Below are 21,583 nucleotides of genomic sequence, written 5' to 3' on the forward strand. Positions count from 1 at the left end.
CCTGGAACTCCCTCCCCAACGTCGCTGTGGGAGTATTTTCACCACATGGACTGCAGTGATTCAAGAAGGCGGTTCACCACCACCTTCTCAAAGGCAATTAAGGATGGGCAATAAATGCTGGGCTTGCCAGCGACGCCCACCTCTCGTGAACGAATAAAAAAAATTGAAAAGATAAATGTACCCAGAACTCATCTTTAAAATAAAGCAATTTATCTGCAATACTTAACAAATGAAACTGTTTAAAAAAAATAAAAATAAAAACTTCAACAAAAAAATGTGTTCATTATATAAGAAACAATGCAAGAAAATGGATCTCTGGGCAAACGCTCTGAATTTCAGCACCTGCTTCAGCAGACAGTCTTCAATACAGCAGTGGATAAGCTGTGTTTACTCAAGCAAAGAAAAAAATATCTAACTCCAGTGCAAACCGATTGCAGTGACTAGTCAAGAATAACATCGTCCACTTTGCTGTCAAATCACAAAAGTCATCCTGTAATAGATTCTTACTTAGGAACTCAATTTGATTCAAAAGAGATCCTTTTTATCCCAATACATCAAATATTAAACACTTGTATTAGGGAGAATGTCATCAGGGTTCGAAGCTTATATCTCACACAGCCTTCCGCCAACAATAACCATCTTAATGTTATCTAAACAAGCCTTCATATACTTTTCCCTCTTATCATTTAAAAAAAAACTTGAACTGGTATTACTTTTATTCTGTCTTTTTCAATTTTATAAGGAAGGCTTAGCAAAGAAAACGGAAGAAAAGGAAATGCGCAAGGAAGCTCACATTCACTGATGCCATTCAACAAGAGCAGCCTAGCTTGTCAAAGCGGACATTCAAAATGAATTGGCATATCTATTCAGCCACTGGTGGATTTCATGCGATACAGTTTCATATTCTGTGATAAAGCCCGATAAGCAATTGCTATCCTGACACTTCTGCCTTGTATTATTGTTAATATTCCATATCTGCAGCAAGCTCCCAATAAAAGCATTTAATTTTAAATGTGACTTCCAATGGGTGCTCTTCATCTCCCTTTTCATTTTCATCCAGGCTCTTTTGCCATGGTTTTGGATTCTGCCCCATTAGTTTAGTGACCAGCCATCCGAAACATCTGTGAAAATGGTGTCCCCTTGTGAATCTGGGAGCTTTTCCATTAGTGCCTTTAATATTCTGACACATAACATCATGCGAGTCAGCTACTATTACATTCATACACTGAGCACACTCTGAAATTACATTGCAGCTTGTAAGATGGAAACATATAATCAGCTATCTCCATGCACTGTGAGCTCAATCAGGAGTACAAGTAAAATGGTCTTATGGATTAGGTTTTTTTTTCAAACTAAAAAAAAACAGTTTTTGCATCAGAGCCAATTCTAGGTTACTGTGAGGGTCAATTGTGTTAACCAAATACCAGCAGCACCCAAGCTTTTTTCACTAGTTATATTTATTCTACCTTGTAAATAGGGCCAAATACTGTATATTGTAAATAGATGTCAAATAAAAGCAGTTACCTTAGATTGTGCTTAATAATAGCCATATGGGAAACTGGAAGAAGCCATCAATAGCTGGCAATTGATTGAAGCTCGTCATTTTTACCAAGTTGCTGCTATATAAAAAAACACTTCACCAGAATTTGGTAGGTATCTGGGTGACAGGTATCTGGGTGACTAAGAGTAGCAGCATTGGTATTGCACTGCTGTTCCAGCAAAGAACAGGTCATGCAGGTCAAAAATTAGAAATGCAAATAAAAACAAACAGTAAATTCAATAGTCTTACTACACTGAGCACTAAGTCACACTCAAAAGTCACGTGGGTTGGAGAATTAAGACTACAGTGTTGAAGCCCTAAGTCTGACCCGCACTCCCTTCTTGCGCAATTCAATTTCAGGAGTGCAGAATTGATAAATTAACCCGATACATCCACAAGGAGCTTCACTGAAAGTTTATGCAAGTTTTTACTGAGCTGCCTGACAGCATAATGCGCTGCCCAATGCTAGAAGATTGGTTTGTGCCTACAAATTATTCTCTTGGCTGAGCCATGGGGGAAAGCATTTTGCTGAGGCTAAGTTATTGGGATGAGACATATAGGGAGCAAATAAAAGTGAGGTGGTATTAGGCAATGAGCTTTAGAGACAAATGCATTGCATCATGGAGGAATAGTATATGGGTCCTCTCGACAATCCTTCACAGTCCTACTGCCTTATCGCAGCAGTGCCACTCCATGGAGGTGTCAAGCAGGTACTATGTGCTACTTTCCAGGTATGGAAAGCAAAATAGCAGAGTTATGCAGGTTCCATCGCATATACCTCTTGAAGGCAGGGTTTAAACTGGCACTAGCAGAGGCCTGGGTTTAGGTCGCCTGCCCATCTTCTCAGCGGATCATGGTGCAGGCCATGGGAGACCATATGCGAGAAAATATAAACACATAAAATGATAAACATACAATAAAACTAAGGCGGCAAGATATCTTGGTTCTTCTCGCCTAGCTAGCAGTTAGTTACAGAGGAATGGTGATAGAAGCCTGGAAACAATTTAACTGCCTGCAATCTTTGCCATGGAATGTTACATAGGACAGGCCAAGCCACAAGAGTGAAGAAAATCACTTACAAGCTCAGTCCCTCTCATGCATCTTCAATGATTATTAGCAGAGGAAAAGGTTTATAAACTCACACAGCAAAGGGAGGTGCAAACAGGGGAACAAAGAGAAAACAAAAATACTGTAAAAGGTGTAACAAGATATTTATTTAGAAATAGATTATAGTAACAGTAGAATTGTTTTATATTCATTTTTCAGCCTCATTATAGCCCTGCAATAATACTTCAGTATTCTGTACAAAATAATTGAATCAATCATTTCAAGAGCTTACTCACTCTTTCTTTGAAACATACTGCTTTTACAAATATTTACATATTTAGTTAAATTGTTGTACATTTGTTCATACTGTATTTGCAGAAGTACACATTGCTACACTGTTAAGATGGCTAGGCATATTCTGGAGCATGAAATGCTGCATTCAACTTGTACACTGAACCAATGTTGCTCCTATGCCTAGTGCCATCAAGATGAATATATATCATCTGATGAGAGATTTCTGCATTACCATTCTGAGCACATCTTGAGAGAGTTTAACATACTCATTTACCAAGAAAACTTTAACTACCCTATGGATTTTGCTGTCATTTTCACCTCTCCCTAACTCCCAAACCTAAAAATGTGTCAGTAGGATTTTATGCTTCTCTATAGTTAGCATCTGTACTCCATTCTCTTAGTGGTAGAATTCAATGGGTAAGCAGAGTCAGCCATCTGTAAAGTAACCACAGAGTAGGGCTTCATAGCGTTACCCAAAAAACCAAACACCCATGTTACTCAGACAGTAAATTCCTGATCTTAGCTGTGTCTCCAGGACAACACATTGGGGTCGATTTTCCCGCAGGTGCGGGGAATTGTCGGGTTCCCCGAATGTCGGCGTTCCCACACGAATCTAAATGGGTCTGCCACATCGATGCAATTTCCCCTCAATTGGCCAATTCATTTCCAGCGTGTGGGAACCCTTGCTAATTGACTATTTCCAATCAGAAAGTCCCACAGTATGATGTCATCATTCGTGGTGCTTTCAAGGTCCACAGCAAGCACTGCATCCTCTGAAGGCTTCCAAATGAACCATACAGGATGGCAGATAAGCCTGCAGCAGCTGTGGCCAGTGCCAGACCCCGAGCTGCCTCCAAATTCGACGAGGCTTCGCTGCAGGCATTATTGGATGGGGTTAGGGCCCACAGGGAGGTCCTCTTCCCTAGGTCAGGGAGGAAGAGGCCTCCCACTGAGACCAAGGCTGCATGGATGCAGGTGTCAGCAGATGTCAACTCGCTGGGAGTCACCAGAAGAACCTTGGCATTACATCTCTAACTCCTTCCTTTACTCCCCCACAGTACCATCCAGAGCCCCCGTCCCCACTGTGGAGGAGGAAGAGGCTGAGCAGCCAGACTCCTCAGAGGAAGCTCCAACCTCTGAGGGCGCAGCGTCAGCAGAAGTAAGCGCACCCAGCACCAGCGCACACATAGAGTAGTGTTGTCATCTGGTGTTTCACAGCTCACAAGTGAGCATCAACAGATTGTGGAGACAGGGACAGCAGTGGAAAGTCCTCGTCGGAGGGCGCAGGACTCTGCCAGCTCAGCTCAGCTGCATGGCGACCCTCTGCCTCTGGGTCCAACCGCAAGAGAAGAGGTGATGGATCTCCATGCACAGATGCAGGAGTCTCTGGCAGGTTTTGTCTCCAGGGTCGCTGCGAGTGTGGAGCGAATGGAGGAGTCCATAGCAAAGATGAGCTGAGCCTTTGCGTAGTCATTGGCGCATGAACGCATCACCATGGAAAGGTTGGCACCCTCCATGGAGGAGATAAGTCGCCAGGGTATGGAAAACGTGGTGAGTGTTCATAATAGAATGACATCTCTTGAGGAGCGATGTGCATCCTTTGAACAGAGAAACTCGAGGAACAGCACCTCATCTTCCGATTAGGCACTCTGCAGCCTTCCGGACTCAATATCGAGTTCAACAATTTCAGATCGTAACTTCAGCCCCTATTTCATTTTTTCTTGTAATTTTTCCACTCCCTTTCCCCCCCCCCCCCCACTTTCATTTTGTTTCTCTCTCACACCTGGCAGCTATCTCTTGCCCTGCCAGTACACTTTACACCTAATCTCAGCCTATTACCATCTCGTCTAGCTTCTACTACCTTTTATTGTCTCTTTTTTACTTCTTTTGTTTCTTTTATTCTTTTGTCCGATCGCAGCCCTGCCTCCGATCTATCTTTTCTTTCCAGTTTTGAAGAAGGGTTCGACCCGAAACGTCAACTCAAATTTCTGTCCACGGATGTTGCCTGACCTGCTGAGTTTTTCCTGCATTTTCTGTTGTTATTTCGGATTTCCAACATCTGCAGTATTTTGCTATCGTACCCCCTTCATGGAAGTCCTTCTGAGTAGGACTGCCAGTGCAGATACGTGTCCCTATGGCCCCCTGATGCGCAGCAAGGTGCTCTCAAGCCACATCCAAGCGCTGGTCCCTTCTGGCCTGTGCAGCTTCAGGTGAGTGAGCAGCAGCCTTGCGCTCCTGCTGATGATGCTGCTGTTCCTGGTTCTGCTGCTGACGCCTCTGCTGCTGGAGATCCTCTAATGGCATGAAGGGAAGGGAAAAAAGGCCTCCCATACTTCTGGTAGATGCCTCCGTTAAGGAAGCGCTGAGTGAGGGTGCCGAGAGGTGCTTCCCAGGAGCTCACATTGGAGAAGTGTGTGAGGCTCCAACCTTCCACAGCTGTGCCTAAGCCTGGAACAAGTTGCCCCAAGCCTGAAACAACAAGGTCCTGCAACCTACAAATGTTGTCTGATTAAATCTCTTCTTTCCTGATTGACCTGCAGCTGATAGTAAGCAAACTGATACTGTTCACGCCGGGTTTCATCAGTGGGGTTCCCACCAGGCGTGCTTAACGTGGGGAAAGGCTGAAAATAGCAAGGGCCCCTTAAAATGGCATTATAGATGCCAATTATTGGTGATTAGGCTGCCTAAAGGCCAGTCCTGCCTGCTGCGGGCAGGACTGATTCGGGTCGGGTGAAACGCCGGGGTGAAAGTCAGACGGGGCGGGGAATCAGGCCGGGGGGGGGGGGGGTGGTGGCGGGGGGGTCGCGACCTCCTATTTTTGCGATTTCCCCCCCCCCCCCCCACACGCCTGGCAGCTCGAGGAAAATTGGCCCCATTGAGTGGAGCCCGGGTATTCCTTCAAATATAGAGATTTCTTTATAAAATTTAAAAATCAAATCATCATCCTAGTTTTCTCATTTATATTTTTCAGTTACTGGATACAAAAAAACATTGATAAAGGCATGGGAACAGGGAGTTTGCTTGGTTATGCTTTTGTGCATGGCAAGTGAGAAGCTTAAGAGAGAAGGGAAGGGCAAGAAACATTTTCTTTCCATTTGTATTTTGAAAGTACATCATTGTTTGAAGTCTGAAAAACTGGACGGCACAAGTAACTGAATGGTCTCTGTCTTAGGAAATTGTTTTTTGGAAGGGGGTCGGGGGAGGGGGGTGCAGATAGGAGTATTATCAATCAATCATTGAGGTTACCCTGAAGGAAATTAGGAAAAGTAAAACAAACAGAACTTTAGTAACAACACTTACATAGTCGGAATTGTACGGTGCGATAGATTAGCACACTGTTATTTCAACTCTGGGACAAGGGAGCCAGGCTGTTGAGAGTTTTTTTCTCTGAAAGCTGTAAGTGATCCAAAGTAAAATGAGTATAGACAGTTTGAATCTATTTCCCAGTGGGTGCAAGTCCACAGCACAAAACTGTCCATATTCCAGCACTCGTTGGCAAACTCACTCAGAGGAGTCATAAGAATAGTTGGTGTAAAGAATGTGAAAATTCACATGATACAGCAGGGGTGTTCTTCTGAGGTTGAGGCTGAAGCAGAGAAGATGGAGCTTTATTCTTCATTTAATCCAAAATATACCCAACCTAGAAATGTTCAATGATGACACTTGGATGCTAAAAGTAGAAAATACTTGAGGTCCCACCTGCCTGTTCAGGTAGGTGTAAAAGATCACATGGCAGTATTGTGCAGGAGAGTTCTCCCGGTGTCCTCAATGGCGCAGGATTCAAATTGTATGCCCAATGACGAGTAATACAGAAAGCTCCCCCAGAGAACAAAAACAACAAATCAGATGCACTAATAGCTCTGTTGCTCATCCAACCACAGCTGCCAATGGGAGATGAACACTAAAATGTAACAAATGCATTTAGGAGAAATTTTGAATATGTACATTTTATTGCAATGGCATAAAGGGAGGAAATACAAAACAAAACACGCTTGGTAGTGACAGTTCACTATCACTCACCAACACAAAAAATATTGCCACCAGAGATAAAGTAAAGCAAGCACTTACCAGAAAGACTGAAAGCTCAAGAGGATAGATTTTGGCTTTGTGCGACACTGTAAAACGGGTAATACGGAATCAGCAGCCCGTTTTACATCGATGCAAAATGGGCTGCTGATTCGCTATCGCCTATTTTACACTATCGCACAAAGTCAAAAACTACCCCATGGTATGCTCTAGGCTAAATGAAGAGGCAAAGGGGCAGAGACCCACTATTCCCCCTTTGCGTTCTGCCAGAATTTCTTGGGGCTTTCCCAAGGTATGCTAGTGAGGACAGGACAAGGATTTTAATGAAGTGGGAGGATGGGTTTCCAGCCAAACAGGGATGCTTGACGAAAGCTGGTGCAAGGGATTGCACTGGTAACGCCATAGACTGGGATCCAAAATGGGCCTGGATGGGCCCTCTATCAATGCACTGTAAAATGGTAGGATTACCTCCCTTGATCTACGCTCCATTCCTCTTTTTTAAGCACCACAAAATCCCATGTTCTTTTTTAAACAGCTTCAAGACATTGGCTGATGTCTTGAAGGATCTATTCATTATGACCCCAAGATCCTTTCTTGACCCACCTTAATCAATATTTTTCTATTAATCCTCTAATACTCTGCCCATTTCTTATCCCCAAGTACACTACTTTACATTTATTCATATATTGTACTTCATCTGCCATTGGCAGTCATGCCTTCAACTACTAGGCCCCAAGCTCTGGAACTCTCTCCCTAAACCTCTCCACCTCTCTTATTTCCCTCTTCTCCTTAAAATCTACCTCTGACCAAGCTTTTGGTCACCTGTCCTAATAGCTCCTTACGTGCCTCAGTGTCAAATTTTGTCTGATAATGCTCCTGTGAAGCGCCTTGGGACAATTTACAACATTTAAGGTGCTATATAAATGCAAGTTGCTGTTGTTCTTGCCAATTGTCTGCCCATATCTGCAAAAAAATCCAGGTCCTCCTGAAGCTTTTCCCCATCCTTCACCATATTAACTACAACTGCTAATTTGGTTATTCCACAAAATTTTTTAATGCAGCTGTTGGTACCCTTTTCCAGGTAATTTATTTAAAAATGTTCAAGAGTGTTAGTCCCAGCACAGAGCCCTGCAGTACTCCACTGACCATAATTCTCCATTGAGAATACTTCCCATTCACACAGATGCTCCGTCTCCTATCACCCGGCTAATTCTCAATGCATCTTTGAAAGAGCGTCCCTGTTGGGTGCATTTTAGAGAGAGCATAATAGTGCAGCTTACATCTAGTCCATGGAATGGTAGGATGTAGGTTTGCACGAAATGAAGTTATCAACCAGAGTGCCGTTGTTTTGGGGAGGAGGCAGAATGGTGTACTGGCACTTTCCCACAAGGAGGAAGGAAAAATCTGAGTGAAAATCAGCTCTGCTCTTATGAACCTTTCAGCAACTGGTCAATATAGCATTGATGACACTGACCTTAAATCAGGTCAATATTATGTTCTCTCAGCTTGAGTTAGTGCATGGCATGAAAAGATCACATGAAGGAGAAAGGACCAAGAAAAAAACCCTGAATATTACAATTTCTGCAAAAGTAAACTTTGAATTAGTAAATTATAAAAGATCAGATAAGAGTGAGGTTTTTTATATTAAAATTGCATCATCTTAGTAAATGCCAGAGAGTTGTGCAGAACATAGAGGTTTGTTTTCCTTGCAATTTCCTCTAAAGATGCTGCTTTTTAGTTAGCTGTACTCCCTGGAGGTGCTTTTGTTTGAATGAAATCTGGCCTCAGGCTACAATAAGTGTTTTTCAATTAGGGCTGTCACAATATAATGATATGATGATATATCATGTGATATTAAGCCCATGATAATCATATCACTCACTTTTTCCATATCGCAGTAATCATACAATAACATTATCATAATAGATAAACATGAAGGGAGGTTTAAAATGCTACTATAAGAAATTATTTTTTCTCCAATAAACAAAGTTAACATCATATTCCGTCTTTTCAATATTAAACAATAATTACAGGATTGTTGAATGACAGATATTTGAATTGATACAAATACATGGCTAAAAATGGACCAAAGTCTTTTTTCATATGTACATACAATGTGGCTCATACAAAACTCCATCAGGTCTTTATTATAGCAAAGTGATATGGTTGGGGTGGCAGATAGCCCAGTCGGAGAATAGTCAATGTCACTATAAATGATGGATATAATTTTTTATTATTTAAAAAATTTCAGAACTAAAATATGTATTTTATTAGTATTGTTTAATTAATACGTGTGGATTTGCTTTACATGGACGAAAGCATCAAATTGCTGCATTTTTGAGTTTTGAGACATATCCCAAGAATGTTACAATTACCTTAATCCAAAATGATTTAGCTAGTTACTTTTGATTATAACGTGAATTTAATGGAACTGTTGCATATTCCCCAAAAAAATTTGGAAGGGGGTTTCTTAGTTTCTCATTATCCAAAAAATCAAATTTGCAATTTAATCGAGATGGTTTGTGAAAACCTGTTCATTTGATCAGGTGTTTTAGATTTATATTTAAATCAAGTTGCCCAAATTTTTTTTTAAAAACACTCAAATGGGATATCTTAAACCTAAAGTCTTCACAAGCATATTAACCTGTTACAGCATTTAATTTACCGTTGAAATGCTTTGATTAATTTGAATTGTAGGCCATTTGAAGCATATGGGGCTTTTATAAAGGACCTCAGTGCCTTTCTTGAGACATCAGAGACATTATTTATGAGGCAATACGTTGTCCCCTTCCTCCTGTCCTGACACCACCTCCTGCTGACCATACCCTTAGGCAGGGAGCCACAGAAATTGCAAAATGTTATGAAAGATATCTGATGTACTTGCTATGTAACCAATACAGTGACTTCAGGTACTGTAAAAATTTTGAAATATATCTACATTGATACAAACTCCTTCACCTGGAATTTCCTCCTTGAGTGCAATCAGAAGTTAGACCCGAAAATGCGTCCAATGTAGCGCCCATTTTGAAGACGCCAAGTTCTGCCCAAGTATCTTCCCAATCTCATTAAAAAAATGCCCGAATTTAAAATGGGCATAAATCAGCGGGGCCCAAGGAAACACCGAACCCACAGCAGTATATTTCTTCTTTGAGTCTGAAAATTTAAGTTTCAACTCATTTAACCATCATCCAAGCACATCAGCCACAGCATGTTTAAGAACCTGCAATCAGCGCAGTTTCTCAATTTTTAACGTGACTTTTATTTTGCTATAAAAATGCATTCAGATACAGAAAATACAGAGCAGATCTCACTGAGGATAATTTATTTTAAAACGCTCTAAAATTACAATTAAAAGACCAGAAAAATGACTTTGTTTCTTGCTGCGCCTGAAAATCTGAACACAATGTTGAGAGACTCCCCGAGAGTTGGGGGAGTAGCCGATGGGATTGATAGATGGGTGCTAAAGATCGGGGACACTTGGGTCTATTGTAAATATGCCTAAAATTACATGATCTTTAAGTCACTTAATTGGTTTGTGCTCAGATTACGGGTAGATCAGGCTGTGAAGCATTTTAGAACATCTTGAGGTTGTGAAAGGCACTATATAAACCTTCCTTTTCTTTCAAATTGGATGACCTCACACTTCCCCACACTGAACTCTATCTAGCATAGTTCTGCTCATTCACTTAGTCCGTCTATGTCCGTTTATAACTTACTGTTCCCATTTACACAACTCACTGTACCTCGTAACTTGATGTCATCTGCAAACTTAGATAAACAACTCTCTATTCCTTCAACCAAGTCATTTCTGAGGCCCCAGTGTGGATCGCTGGAGACCACCCCTTGGCACGTCCCACCAATCAGAAAATGTTCCCTTTATCCCTACTCTCTGTCTCCATCCTCCCAACCAATTTCCAATCCTAGTCTATGTTAAAACCCCTGAACAAAGAAATATTAATATCTTGAAATCATACGAGGGTATGTGTGTCATTTTTAGAATAATGATATACTGTAATGTTCATAGGTTTTATTTTATTTGGGTCCCATTTGTTCGCTAGGCATTATGGCACGGCTTGTGTTGTCTTTGTGCACAAAGACATTAGCACTGAAGGATTAACAGTTGTTCACTGGAAGATTATCAAGTTATAACCAGAAAGACATGCCTCCATTTAAAGGCATCAGATTGCAATTCTAAATATGGTCAGCAAAAAGAAAGACTTGCATTTATATAGCGCCTTTCACAACCACTGGGCATCCCAATACAGCCAAAGTAGTACTTTTTGAAGTTTAGTCACTGTTGGAATGTAGGAAATGTGGCAGACAATTTGCGCACAGCAAGCTCCCACAAACAGCAATGTGATAATGACCAGATAGCTGTTTTTGTGCTGCAGGGATAAATATTGGCCAGGACCAATGTTCCCTTTAAGCAGCCACGCAGCGCTCTAGGGATCCCACGCAGCCGGTAAACTGGCTTTTAAATTGAAAAAACTGCACGAGGGAATTTTGAATGGACCGCACGGCTCAACAAAAATCATGGGGATCATTGGCCAGGCACCAGGGAAAACTCCCCTTCTCTTCTTCGAAATTGTGCCATGGGATCTTTTAAGTCTACCCGAGAAAGCAGACGGGACCTCGGTTTAACGTCTCCTCCAAATGACGGCACCTCCGACAGTGCAGCACTCCCTCAGTACTGTATTGGAGTGTCAGCCTAGATTTTTGTACTCAAGTGTCTGGAGTGTGACTTGAACCCACAACCTTCTGACTCAGAAGCGAGGGTGCTACCAACTGAGCCAAGGGTAAAAGCATACCCTGTACCTTTCCTAAGTAATATCCATTGTATTTATTTTCATTAAAACAAGTGTTGTCATAGAATATTTTGTTAAGGTGAGAAAATGCCAACTTGTTTGGTTTTCAGCTATATTCTGCTTTCTTACAAGGTCAATGGAAAAGGACAGCCAAACAGGATGTTTATTCTGAGAAAGTTAAGCATGATTTTAAAAATGTTTTCCACATATTCACTTTAAGGAAATATGAACCACAGCCAAACACTGAAGCCTTAAAGAGCGACAAATGTCAGAAACTAACCAGCCTAATCAATCAGTCAGGAGTGATGCTATGTTGACATACAGCCAAATCAGATTGATGAGATATACAGATTTTGTCAGGTATTTCCTAGCTGGTCTTTAAAGATTCAAGAAAAACAAAATGCACACACACGCATATATATATATATATATATATATAATATACACACGTACATACATACATACACACACACACACAGATCATCACTAGTTTGATTTTCATCCCGCATACATGTTTGTGAAGTAAAGTGACAAGAGCTTGCTTGTAATGAACATGAACTGATAGTTCGTGTATAAAGATTTCTTTTTAAAAAGTTGAAAAGAGACTGTGGCTTTCAATGAAACAAGGCAAATTTGTCCCTTATTTACCCTTGGCTTTTGCTCTTGCTCAGGGAAGAATGGCGCTGGTCTGCTGTAAGATCTGAAAGCACCATGCCCCAGCAATCAAAGCACAGCTTTCTGGAGAATGTGAGAGTCAGTACCGAATGCTACACATTTATCAAACCCACGAACCTTGCTGACGGAGCGAATCCTTCCATCATTACAGCCTTTCAGTATAGGATACATATGACTAAGCCAGCCTTCATTTTTACAGATTAATATTCTCTCTTTCAACCTTCACACTGTGATAAATAGGTAAAAGAGACAAAAGGAGAAAACGAAGTGAAAGAAAGAGCGAGAGTGAACACAATTCATAATAATTTAAATAAGGAAGAATGAAGTTGAATAATCGCGGGCCCAAGTAGCAAAAAGTTAAAAATGTGATTGTTTTGAGGTTTAATTGTTCTGTTTTTTTCTAAGTTGTTTTTGCCCTTAGATTATAAACCGTACAACAAGATGTCGGTTTTGATGTATTTTGGTAGATATCATCTTGGTAAACCAGGTTAAACCTTTAAAGAAAATTTCAACAGATTAGAGTGGACAGAAACTCAACTGGCATATACTATAATTATAATTACTTACAAGTAAAATAGTATCAAACAACTATTTCTTTTCAAAAATATATATTCATATTCAGTCTGGTAAATCATCAATTTATTTAAGCGAGCAATAGTATTTATGCATAAATAACCTGAGCCAAGGGAAAGAGTGTGTTTTCTTGTTTACTACTGGTGTCAGAGACATTGGTCTGTTTAGAAACTGATCATGTGAAGTGCTTTTTCCTGCTCTAATCTCTGGGTATTAGATCAAACATACAAAATCAAATCATGTTTCAACACCACAACTTTGGACATGGCACAAAATACATCAGGTGGGCAGCCACTGAGAGGCCCCAGTACAGATCCCTAGGGAACACCATTTGTCACACCCCACCAATCAGAGAATGAACCCTTTATCTTTACTCTCTGTCTCCTGCCTCACAACCAATTACCAACCCACATCACAAGGTTATCTCCAATTCCATGCACTCTCATTTTTTGCCAAAAATCTCTTGTGTGGAACCTTATCAAATGCCTTCTGGAAGTCCATATAGACAATATTCATAGACACATTCCTATCGACCATGCAAGTGACCTCCTCAAAAATGTAACTGGATTAATCAGACATGACCTATCCTTCACAAATCCATGCTGACTCTCTTTGATCAGCTGATACTTATACAAGTGCTCAGTCACTATCCTTGACGATAGATTCCAGTAACTTCCACACAACTGATGTTAAACTGACAGGTCTGTAATTTCCTGGTTTCTCCCTCTTTCAGTTATTAAATAATGGAGTGATATTGGCAATATTCCAATCCAAAAGCACAATTCCAGAATCTGGAGAGCTTTGGAAAATTATGACCAACACATCTGTAATTTCCTCATCTATTTATTTTAATAGCCTGGGGTGTAAACCATCAGGTCCTGGAGATTTGTCTATCTGAAGTCCCATTATTTTATCCATTACCATTCTTTTACTTATATTAAATCCACTAAGTTCCTCTCCTTGACTTATTTTTAGGTTCTCTTGTTCCGTTGGTATTTTGTCCTCTGTATCCATTTTCACAGTGGAGGAAAATTACTCATTTAACAAGTCTGCCATTTCCTTGTTACCCATTATAGTCTTACCTGCATCGAACCTTAATGAGCCCAGATTCCCCTTTACCACTCTCTCAATATATTTATAAAACTTTTGCTGTTAGCTTTAACATCCCTTGCCAGTATTTTTCTGGAAGAGCTATAAAAAGCAACCCTCTGTTGCTTTTTATAGCTCTCCCAGTCTGCTGGATTTCCACTTTTCCTTGCATTTGTGTAAGCCTTTTCTGTTAGCTTGATACTGTCGTCATTTACCTTATTTGTTGACTACGGTTGATTAATTACACAAGTGGAGCCTTTACCTTTTAGGGGTATGTACTGGTTTTGTATTGTACCAAATACTTCTTTGAATACTTCCCAATGTTGGTCTGTAGGTTTACCCATTAACAGTTCAGCCTAGTTTATTGCAGTTAATTCATTTCTTATCTCTTTGAAGTTTGCCTTACTTAAATTTAATACCTTGGTTTGTGTCACTCCCTTCTACCTCTCAAACTTAATAATGATTTCAATCATATTACTGTCACTATTTGCAAGATTCTCCCTTGCCGTCAGATTGTTAGCTAAATTCTGGTTTGTTGCTCATCACTAAATCTTGTTCCCTTGTCAGTTCTAAAACAAAGCGTTCTAGAAACAATCCTTTGAAATTCATTGCCTCTTCCAGTCTATGTGAAAATTAAAATCTTCCATTATAACCACATTGTTTTTGCTGTATGCTTCCCTGATCTCCGTATTTATGCATTCCCCACTCCATCACTATCAGGAGTTTTGCATCCTTTGCTGTGTGGTATCATTCTGGAACATTCCTTTTAAAAAACCTTTTCTAGTTGAAGTGTTGTAATAGTCCTAAGTAGTGGCCTTTTATGAAGGACTTCATGATAAACTAACTTGAATAATATCAATTCAAAATGAAATGCAAAAGTAATTAAAAAGGACCTTTTCATACATTCGGATCATTTTTGAAATAGTAAAATATAATTTTAATAAAATAACCTATATGATGTACATTAGAAACAAAATGTCTCCAACAGTGAGCGTAACACTTTTTATGCGAGTGACTCATTAAAAAAAAAATTATACCTGGTGACTTAAGGGTTAAACCGATATTTATTATTAGGCTTGTGATATCAGAACTGCTCAAATGAATTGCTATTTTGAACTCACTACTAGCAATGCATTAATCTAGATATAACTGCAATTATATATAATGTAAAATATTACATTAATAATTGCAGTTCTATATAGATTAATGCATGGAGAGGGTGCAAAGGAGATTTATCAGAATGATACTAGGAATGAGGGACTTCAGTTATGTGGAGAGACTGGAGAAGCTGAGATTGTTCTTCTCAGAGCACAGATGGTTAAGGGTTGATTTAATAAAGGTATTCTAAATTATGAGGGATTTTGATAGAGTAAATAAGGAAAAACTGTTTCCACTGGCAGGAGTGTCAGCAACCAGAGGATAATTTAAGAAAATTGGCAAAAGATTTTTATGCAGCAATATGTTATGATATAGAATGTACTCTGTCTGAAAAGGTGATGGAAGCAGATTCAATAGTAATTTTCTAAAGGGAATTATGTGAAAAGGAAAAATTTGAAGGGAGATAGGAAAAGACTAGGGGAGTGGGACTAATTGGATAGCTTTCAAATAGCCGGCATAGGCACGATGGGCCGAATGGCCTCCTTCTGTGCTGTAAGATTCAGTGATTCTATGAATAAGACAAAACAAATTTACTCAAACATTTACAGGACTGGTTTTTTTCTTTGTTCAATCTACATCTAATTTCCACTGCAGCAATTCCACTAATTACCGTGGCTAGACAAGGTGGCTAAAAGCAATATTTAAGTCAGCTCAGTGAAGGGCCTCATGACTTCTACTAGTCCTCTGGCAAATCATGGAGGATTCAATAACGGTCATCAAAATACACAATGATCTTTACAGTTTGAACAGGTCCTTATCTGAAGAGCTTTGGTTGTTAAACTGTGTACCTTTTATTTTGACTCCCCACTTATCCCCATTACGAACCGCTTAACTAACCTTCTTTAAAATACATCTGTTATGGCTATAGGACAGAAGGATGATTAAAGCAGCAGGCAACAGCAGAGTCCTTTAAATCAGCTTGAAGTCAACCCACTCCAGCATGTAACCTTGTGCATCTTCACTGCAGCTATTTATAGAGAATTTTTTTAAATGGCTCAGATAGTTCACCTTAAAGATTTCAATTCTTAGAATGTAGAATTTTATCCTGGGTAGAGCCACTTGACTGCTTAAACATCTTTTTTTAAGTTTTCTTTCCTCTTTACATATTTCTGTTATTTTTGTACACCTTTTAGATATATTGCTTCCGATACAATAGTCCTCCAAAACTTAAATAACAATTCATTTCAACCACACTATTGGGCAACCATGATAAGTAGATTGCTTTGACATACAAAACCTTTATTTTAAAATAAGAAAAAGCTGATAACCTTAGTTTTCTAGTACAGTATGGGTGCAATCCAGAACTACTTAATCACAGTTCAGCTGCCAAATGTACTTATTATTCCAGATCCTTTGCAGCATTCAAAAGATGTTGTCGTAGTTCAAATACTAAGCAGCTGGTCAGTGGCAGAAACACTCCGTTACTGTTGATAACACATTGTTGGAGAGACTGATTGACCACCCTGTCACATGTTAAGAGTGGTTTGAGAGGATATCCTCAAAATGAGCCTCATTATCCTCAAAAGAGTTTGATAGTGATCAAAAGGTTGTTTGAAAGTACAGCATTCGGCCACTTAGAACACTGTATGTTGAAATACTGGTGAGCAAATTAAAATTAAAAAATGCAAGCTACATTGCTGTAACAGGCATTATTATGAAAGTTTTTCTCAGGGTCTGTGTGGTAAAGTGTGTTGCTAGAATTCTTTCACCACTGGGACCAGATTTCAAATCCACACTGATGAAATCCATGCATCCTTTCTCTGGCTGTAACTGTCCTTAACTGAAATCAGTTTGCAGTCTCATAGGCCAATATTACAAAAATGTTCATAATTTCCAAGCACAGTTGTGGGGAGAATGGGTGATGTGAAAAATTCAAATGTTACAATGGTGCAGTAGAGGGTGCTTTTATTTAAGGTTGGAATTAAGGCATATTATTGGAGCAACGCACAATTGATGGCAGAGCCTCCAACTGTCTCGATTCTACTTTCTGGAACTTCCTCCCTAAATCCCTCCACCTTGCTACCTCCCTGAACTCTTTTAAAAGCCCCATCAAACATGCTTTCGGTCATCTCTACTAACTCTTCTGTTACTATGATACTTCTTTCCATTTCTTCTCAGTGTCTGCTTTTCTTCTGTGAAGCGCATTGGGTCATTTATTACGTCAAAGGCGCTGTATAAATACAAGCTGTTTTTAGAATCATAGAATGGTTACAGCACGGAAGGCGGCCATTCGGCCCGTTGATGTTACATGACTAGAAAATATTAGTTGCAGCTACCGAGTGCTAAATGTGAAAAATGTTCCATTTCCCTGCCCCAACATCCTTTTCCTTGATGAATACAAAATTCACTATTTAACAAAAAAGCTTTTTGCACCTGATTACAATGCTGTTTTGTCCCAAATCAAATTAACCAAGCAGATCAATTGCTGGCAGTCAAAATACAGAAGAAAAATATATCTAGGTAATTTTTACAGTCAAAAAGTTAACAATGACTTCCCGTGAGTAAAATAACTATTAAAATTTATACACTTAAAAAGAATGCATTAAGTTTAAGGGGTGATTTAATCTTATCCACCTGTCAGAAACCAGGCAGATGGGCAATACAAATAACCAGGTTACTTACCTGCAGGAAAGCCACCAGGATCGGACCGTTCAAAATTTTAAGCAAGGACAAGTTCCCAAAGCCAGTGGAGTCCTCCTTTACATATGCATACTTTTAACTGAGGCCTGGGTGGGAAGCTGCCATAGCAATTCTGGGCGTTAAATCAGGCCGAGGAGTTAAAATAGCCTGGGCCTCATTTCTGGAGGAGCATTGCTACCCACCTGCCCAGACTTACGATCAGTGCTAATGTTATATTTCCTTTTTTTAAAATATATATATATTTACTTATTCAATGCCTTTCAAATATCATATTACTCATATTTTATTGTAACTGATTGGCATTAATGAATATATCTTATATTCTTAAAATACATACTCTAATATTGACTTATTTTCTGTGTGAAACATACTGATTTATTCATCAATACAATCAGTAGAAGAAACAGAAGCAGGCTTCGGTCAATAGTGATAATTTAAGAACACATACATTACTACTTTGATCTGCTAAACTCATTTCAAAAATACAAGCCTAAAAGTTATTCTTGGTGATAACAGCAGACAAATGCTTAACATGCTCTTCATACAATTTTTGGTCTGCTATTTTAGGAGAGGCATTATCCCATTGAAACTTAAAACAGTCTTATTCTGGGTTAAAATAACAGACAAAAGAATATCATATGAAAATCTTAAGAAGTTACTCCAATGGTCTCCTGGTTGGCTTCCAAACCCCCACCATCCATAAACTTCAGGTCATCCAAAGCTCTGCTGCGCATGTACTATCCCGCACCAAGTTCCACTCGCCCATCACTCCTGACCTTGCTGGCCTAGATTGACTTCAAGTCTCCCCATATCTCAAAAGTAAAATTCTCATCATTCTCCCTACGTCAGCAACCTCCTCCAGCTCTACAACTAACCCCCCCACTCTCAATCCCGAACTCTCCATTCTTTAGACTCCAGCTGCTTGAGTATGCTGTCTTCCCCTTGACCCATATCTTCATCCACCTAGGCTCCATGCTCCAGAATCTCCTCCCGAACCCCCACTGCCTCTCCATCATCTTCTCCTTTAAGACCTTCTTTAAAACACACCTCAAAAGAGATAGGTGAGTAAACTTTAAAATGATCATGTTGAATGCATTTAGGCCTAAATTCACTTCTAAATACATATATATATACACACACACACACACATTGTATTGTATAAATAAAAATACACTTCTGCCAGATTACCATGTATTTTATTAATACTAAGTTATTTTGAAAACAAACACGATGCACAACCTTTTGATCACTATCATACAAGAAAACAAGTTGTAGGTGATTAACTTGGGATTTGCACTGTGTTCTTCTAGGCTAGCTGACTGTGTACGCAAGGAACCTTCAGACTATTGACAAATCTTACCCTTTGCCTAAGCAGTGCCTGGATCTCACTGTTATAAATTTGTAGTCAAAACAGCTGCTTGCCATCTGCAAAGTGACACATAAGCTCTTCCCTCTTATCTCTCTTGGCTGCATGTTAATCAGGACTCTGCTTAGTGCCTTCCTCATCTCAGCGTTATTATGCAGCTGCTGACCCTTTCTGACAGAGTCAACCTCCAGTCAATATTCAGGAAAGGTTGACGAGGAAGGACGAACGCTGAAGGGTTAAGGAGGGGGCACTTACTAATACAAAACTCAGATATTTAGTCACTAGCTGAGTTGAATACAAGCGAACACTTCTACAATTTAAAACAAAAACTATAAGATGGGAGTCATCATCTTCTACAATTGTAAAGCATGCCAGTCAATGAATACCTCAGCACTGAGATGGGACGAGATACTAAAGTAAAATATAAAATTTTATTCATCTCTTCATGGACAATACTACTTTTTTGTTACTGCAAAAGTTAACTCTTGGTAACTTTTGATAGCACAATAAAAGAAAATCTTTTACGAAATACTTTTATAATTTAAAGCAACTTCCCTCATTTACAGTACCATACTGATGACTTTGCAGGACTGAAATCCACCCTGGAATGTGTAGTAGCTCCAGAAATATTTGCCCCAAGACAAGCCCAAAGGCAGTTTTTCCCTTCCTTCATGGGCCTAGACTGCTGCTGTAAAGGCTTGGGATCCCAGATTGGAGAATAATGCCTCCAAACAATTGGGGCTGGGTTGCAGACAAATATCTCTCAGAGCTTTATCAATCTCTTTAGTACCATTAGTTCTGCTTTCCTGTAGATCAGCTGTCATGAGGAGATAGTTCGCACTATTAATAGCATGGCAGAAATGAGCAGCAATGATGCTGGTCTGTCTCAAGACAGACAAGCGTCATCCTGTCAGCCTCTTCCTAGCACACATGGTTGAAAGGATGTAGAGCCAGGCTGTCCGTGTAGATGCACAAGAGGTACAGCCTGCAACAGGTCCATCTTAGCACTTGATTGGTCACTGGTTTATTTTTGGCTTCTTTAAACTTCTGAAGCATGTTGTTTCATTTTTGCACAAAAATGTCAAAAAGTAGAAAAATAGGAAAAATCATCAAATCACTGTTGGATCAGATTGTAAGATTTTTTTGCAACCCTTATATTTCACTTCACATCGTTTGCCTTTCAAAATCTATAAAGCAAAAAAGCACTCCATACTATAGCAGTGTAAGCAGAAGCATGGTTATAAAGCTACACAAAGAAACAAAAAGGTCAAAATGGTTAATGACATCAGTATTATAAATGTGACAGCCCACTCATGTCTTTAAATACAAAACTTGAAAACATGTGGATATAATGGAACAAGGTGGAAAGGGAAGTGTTCCAGTTCTGGATGAAACAAAACAAAAAAGCTGCAGTAATATGTAGTTTAAGGGTTAATGGAAGACTTGTGCCTTTGTCCTCCTACTTTCAAGCTTTTTTTTTATTCTTCCCTGATTTAAGACTTCTCCTCTCTACACTGACAGTAAGGTATTTCTCGCCAGCAGATTATAAGTCACTCTGGGCTATTATTCAAGTACAAAGTCCTGGCCTCTCTGCATTTAGACCAAATATAATATCCTTCATGCATACATTATCTGTCTTCCTATTATCTGGTATGATTTCTGAATTAAATTTCAGCAATGTAATATTGGCTTGAAGAGAGAATTTCTTTATAGGCTAGTCAAAGGTTAAAATACCAATCAAAATAACACTGCATATGCACCAAGACATTTTAATATTCCTAAACCCTGTGATTGTAAGGACATAATATTTTTTCCTGATTACCCCAAAGGCAACACATGCTTACAAGACAGCTACGGCGGAGAGAAACTTCAGAGTTCAGATGGTACATAATATCCTATTTAGCAGTGACACAAAAAGAAGATCCCAGTACCAGAATCAAACCAGGCTTAGAGCCATCAACTCCTCATTTCAATGCAAATGGGATTGGCTATTAAGCATCTCTAAGACCTCATCCTTGAAAACGATGTCTGCTGCTCAAAGTACCTTTTTGAGATTAATCCACTTCTTGAAGTAATCAGGAACTGGCAGACCCAAGTACTGGCATTGTCCTGGCAGCCTAAGAAAAAGAGAAAAAAATAGTTTAATTCTATTACAGTACAGGCCTTTTTATTAAGCTCTTATGGTAGTTGTAAGATTATGGAGATAGGTTCATGTCTAGCTGCCATCCAAACAGCTAAAGAGCGACTGAATGGAAAATCTATAATGCTGTTTTCTATCTTATAAACCTCACAGAAATAACCCTCATCATTTTAATATATCAAACAAAATAAGACCACTTACATGCTAGAATACTAAGCATTAGATAAGAA

General features: G+C 39.5%; 1 protein-coding gene across 7 annotated transcripts in view; it reads right to left on the reverse strand.

The window, feature by feature from the left end:
- The window catches only part of LOC147122194 (ERI1 exoribonuclease 3-like), a 491,903-nt gene that overhangs the window by 313,678 nt on the left and 156,642 nt on the right, over positions 1–21,583 (reverse strand). For all 7 annotated transcript variants that reach the window (XM_085983080.1, XM_085983077.1, XM_085983078.1 and 4 more), the window contains one exon: positions 21,258–21,330. In XM_085983080.1, the coding sequence (XP_085839206.1) occupies positions 21,258–21,330 (73 nt within the window). The remainder of the gene's footprint in view (positions 1–21,257; positions 21,331–21,583) is intronic.

The sequence above is a fragment of the Somniosus microcephalus genome, chromosome 3 (assembly GCF_052327205.1).
Source record: "Somniosus microcephalus isolate GS21.2 chromosome 3, FLI_Smic_1.0, whole genome shotgun sequence".
NCBI classification, from domain to species: domain Eukaryota; kingdom Metazoa; phylum Chordata; class Chondrichthyes; order Squaliformes; family Somniosidae; genus Somniosus; species Somniosus microcephalus.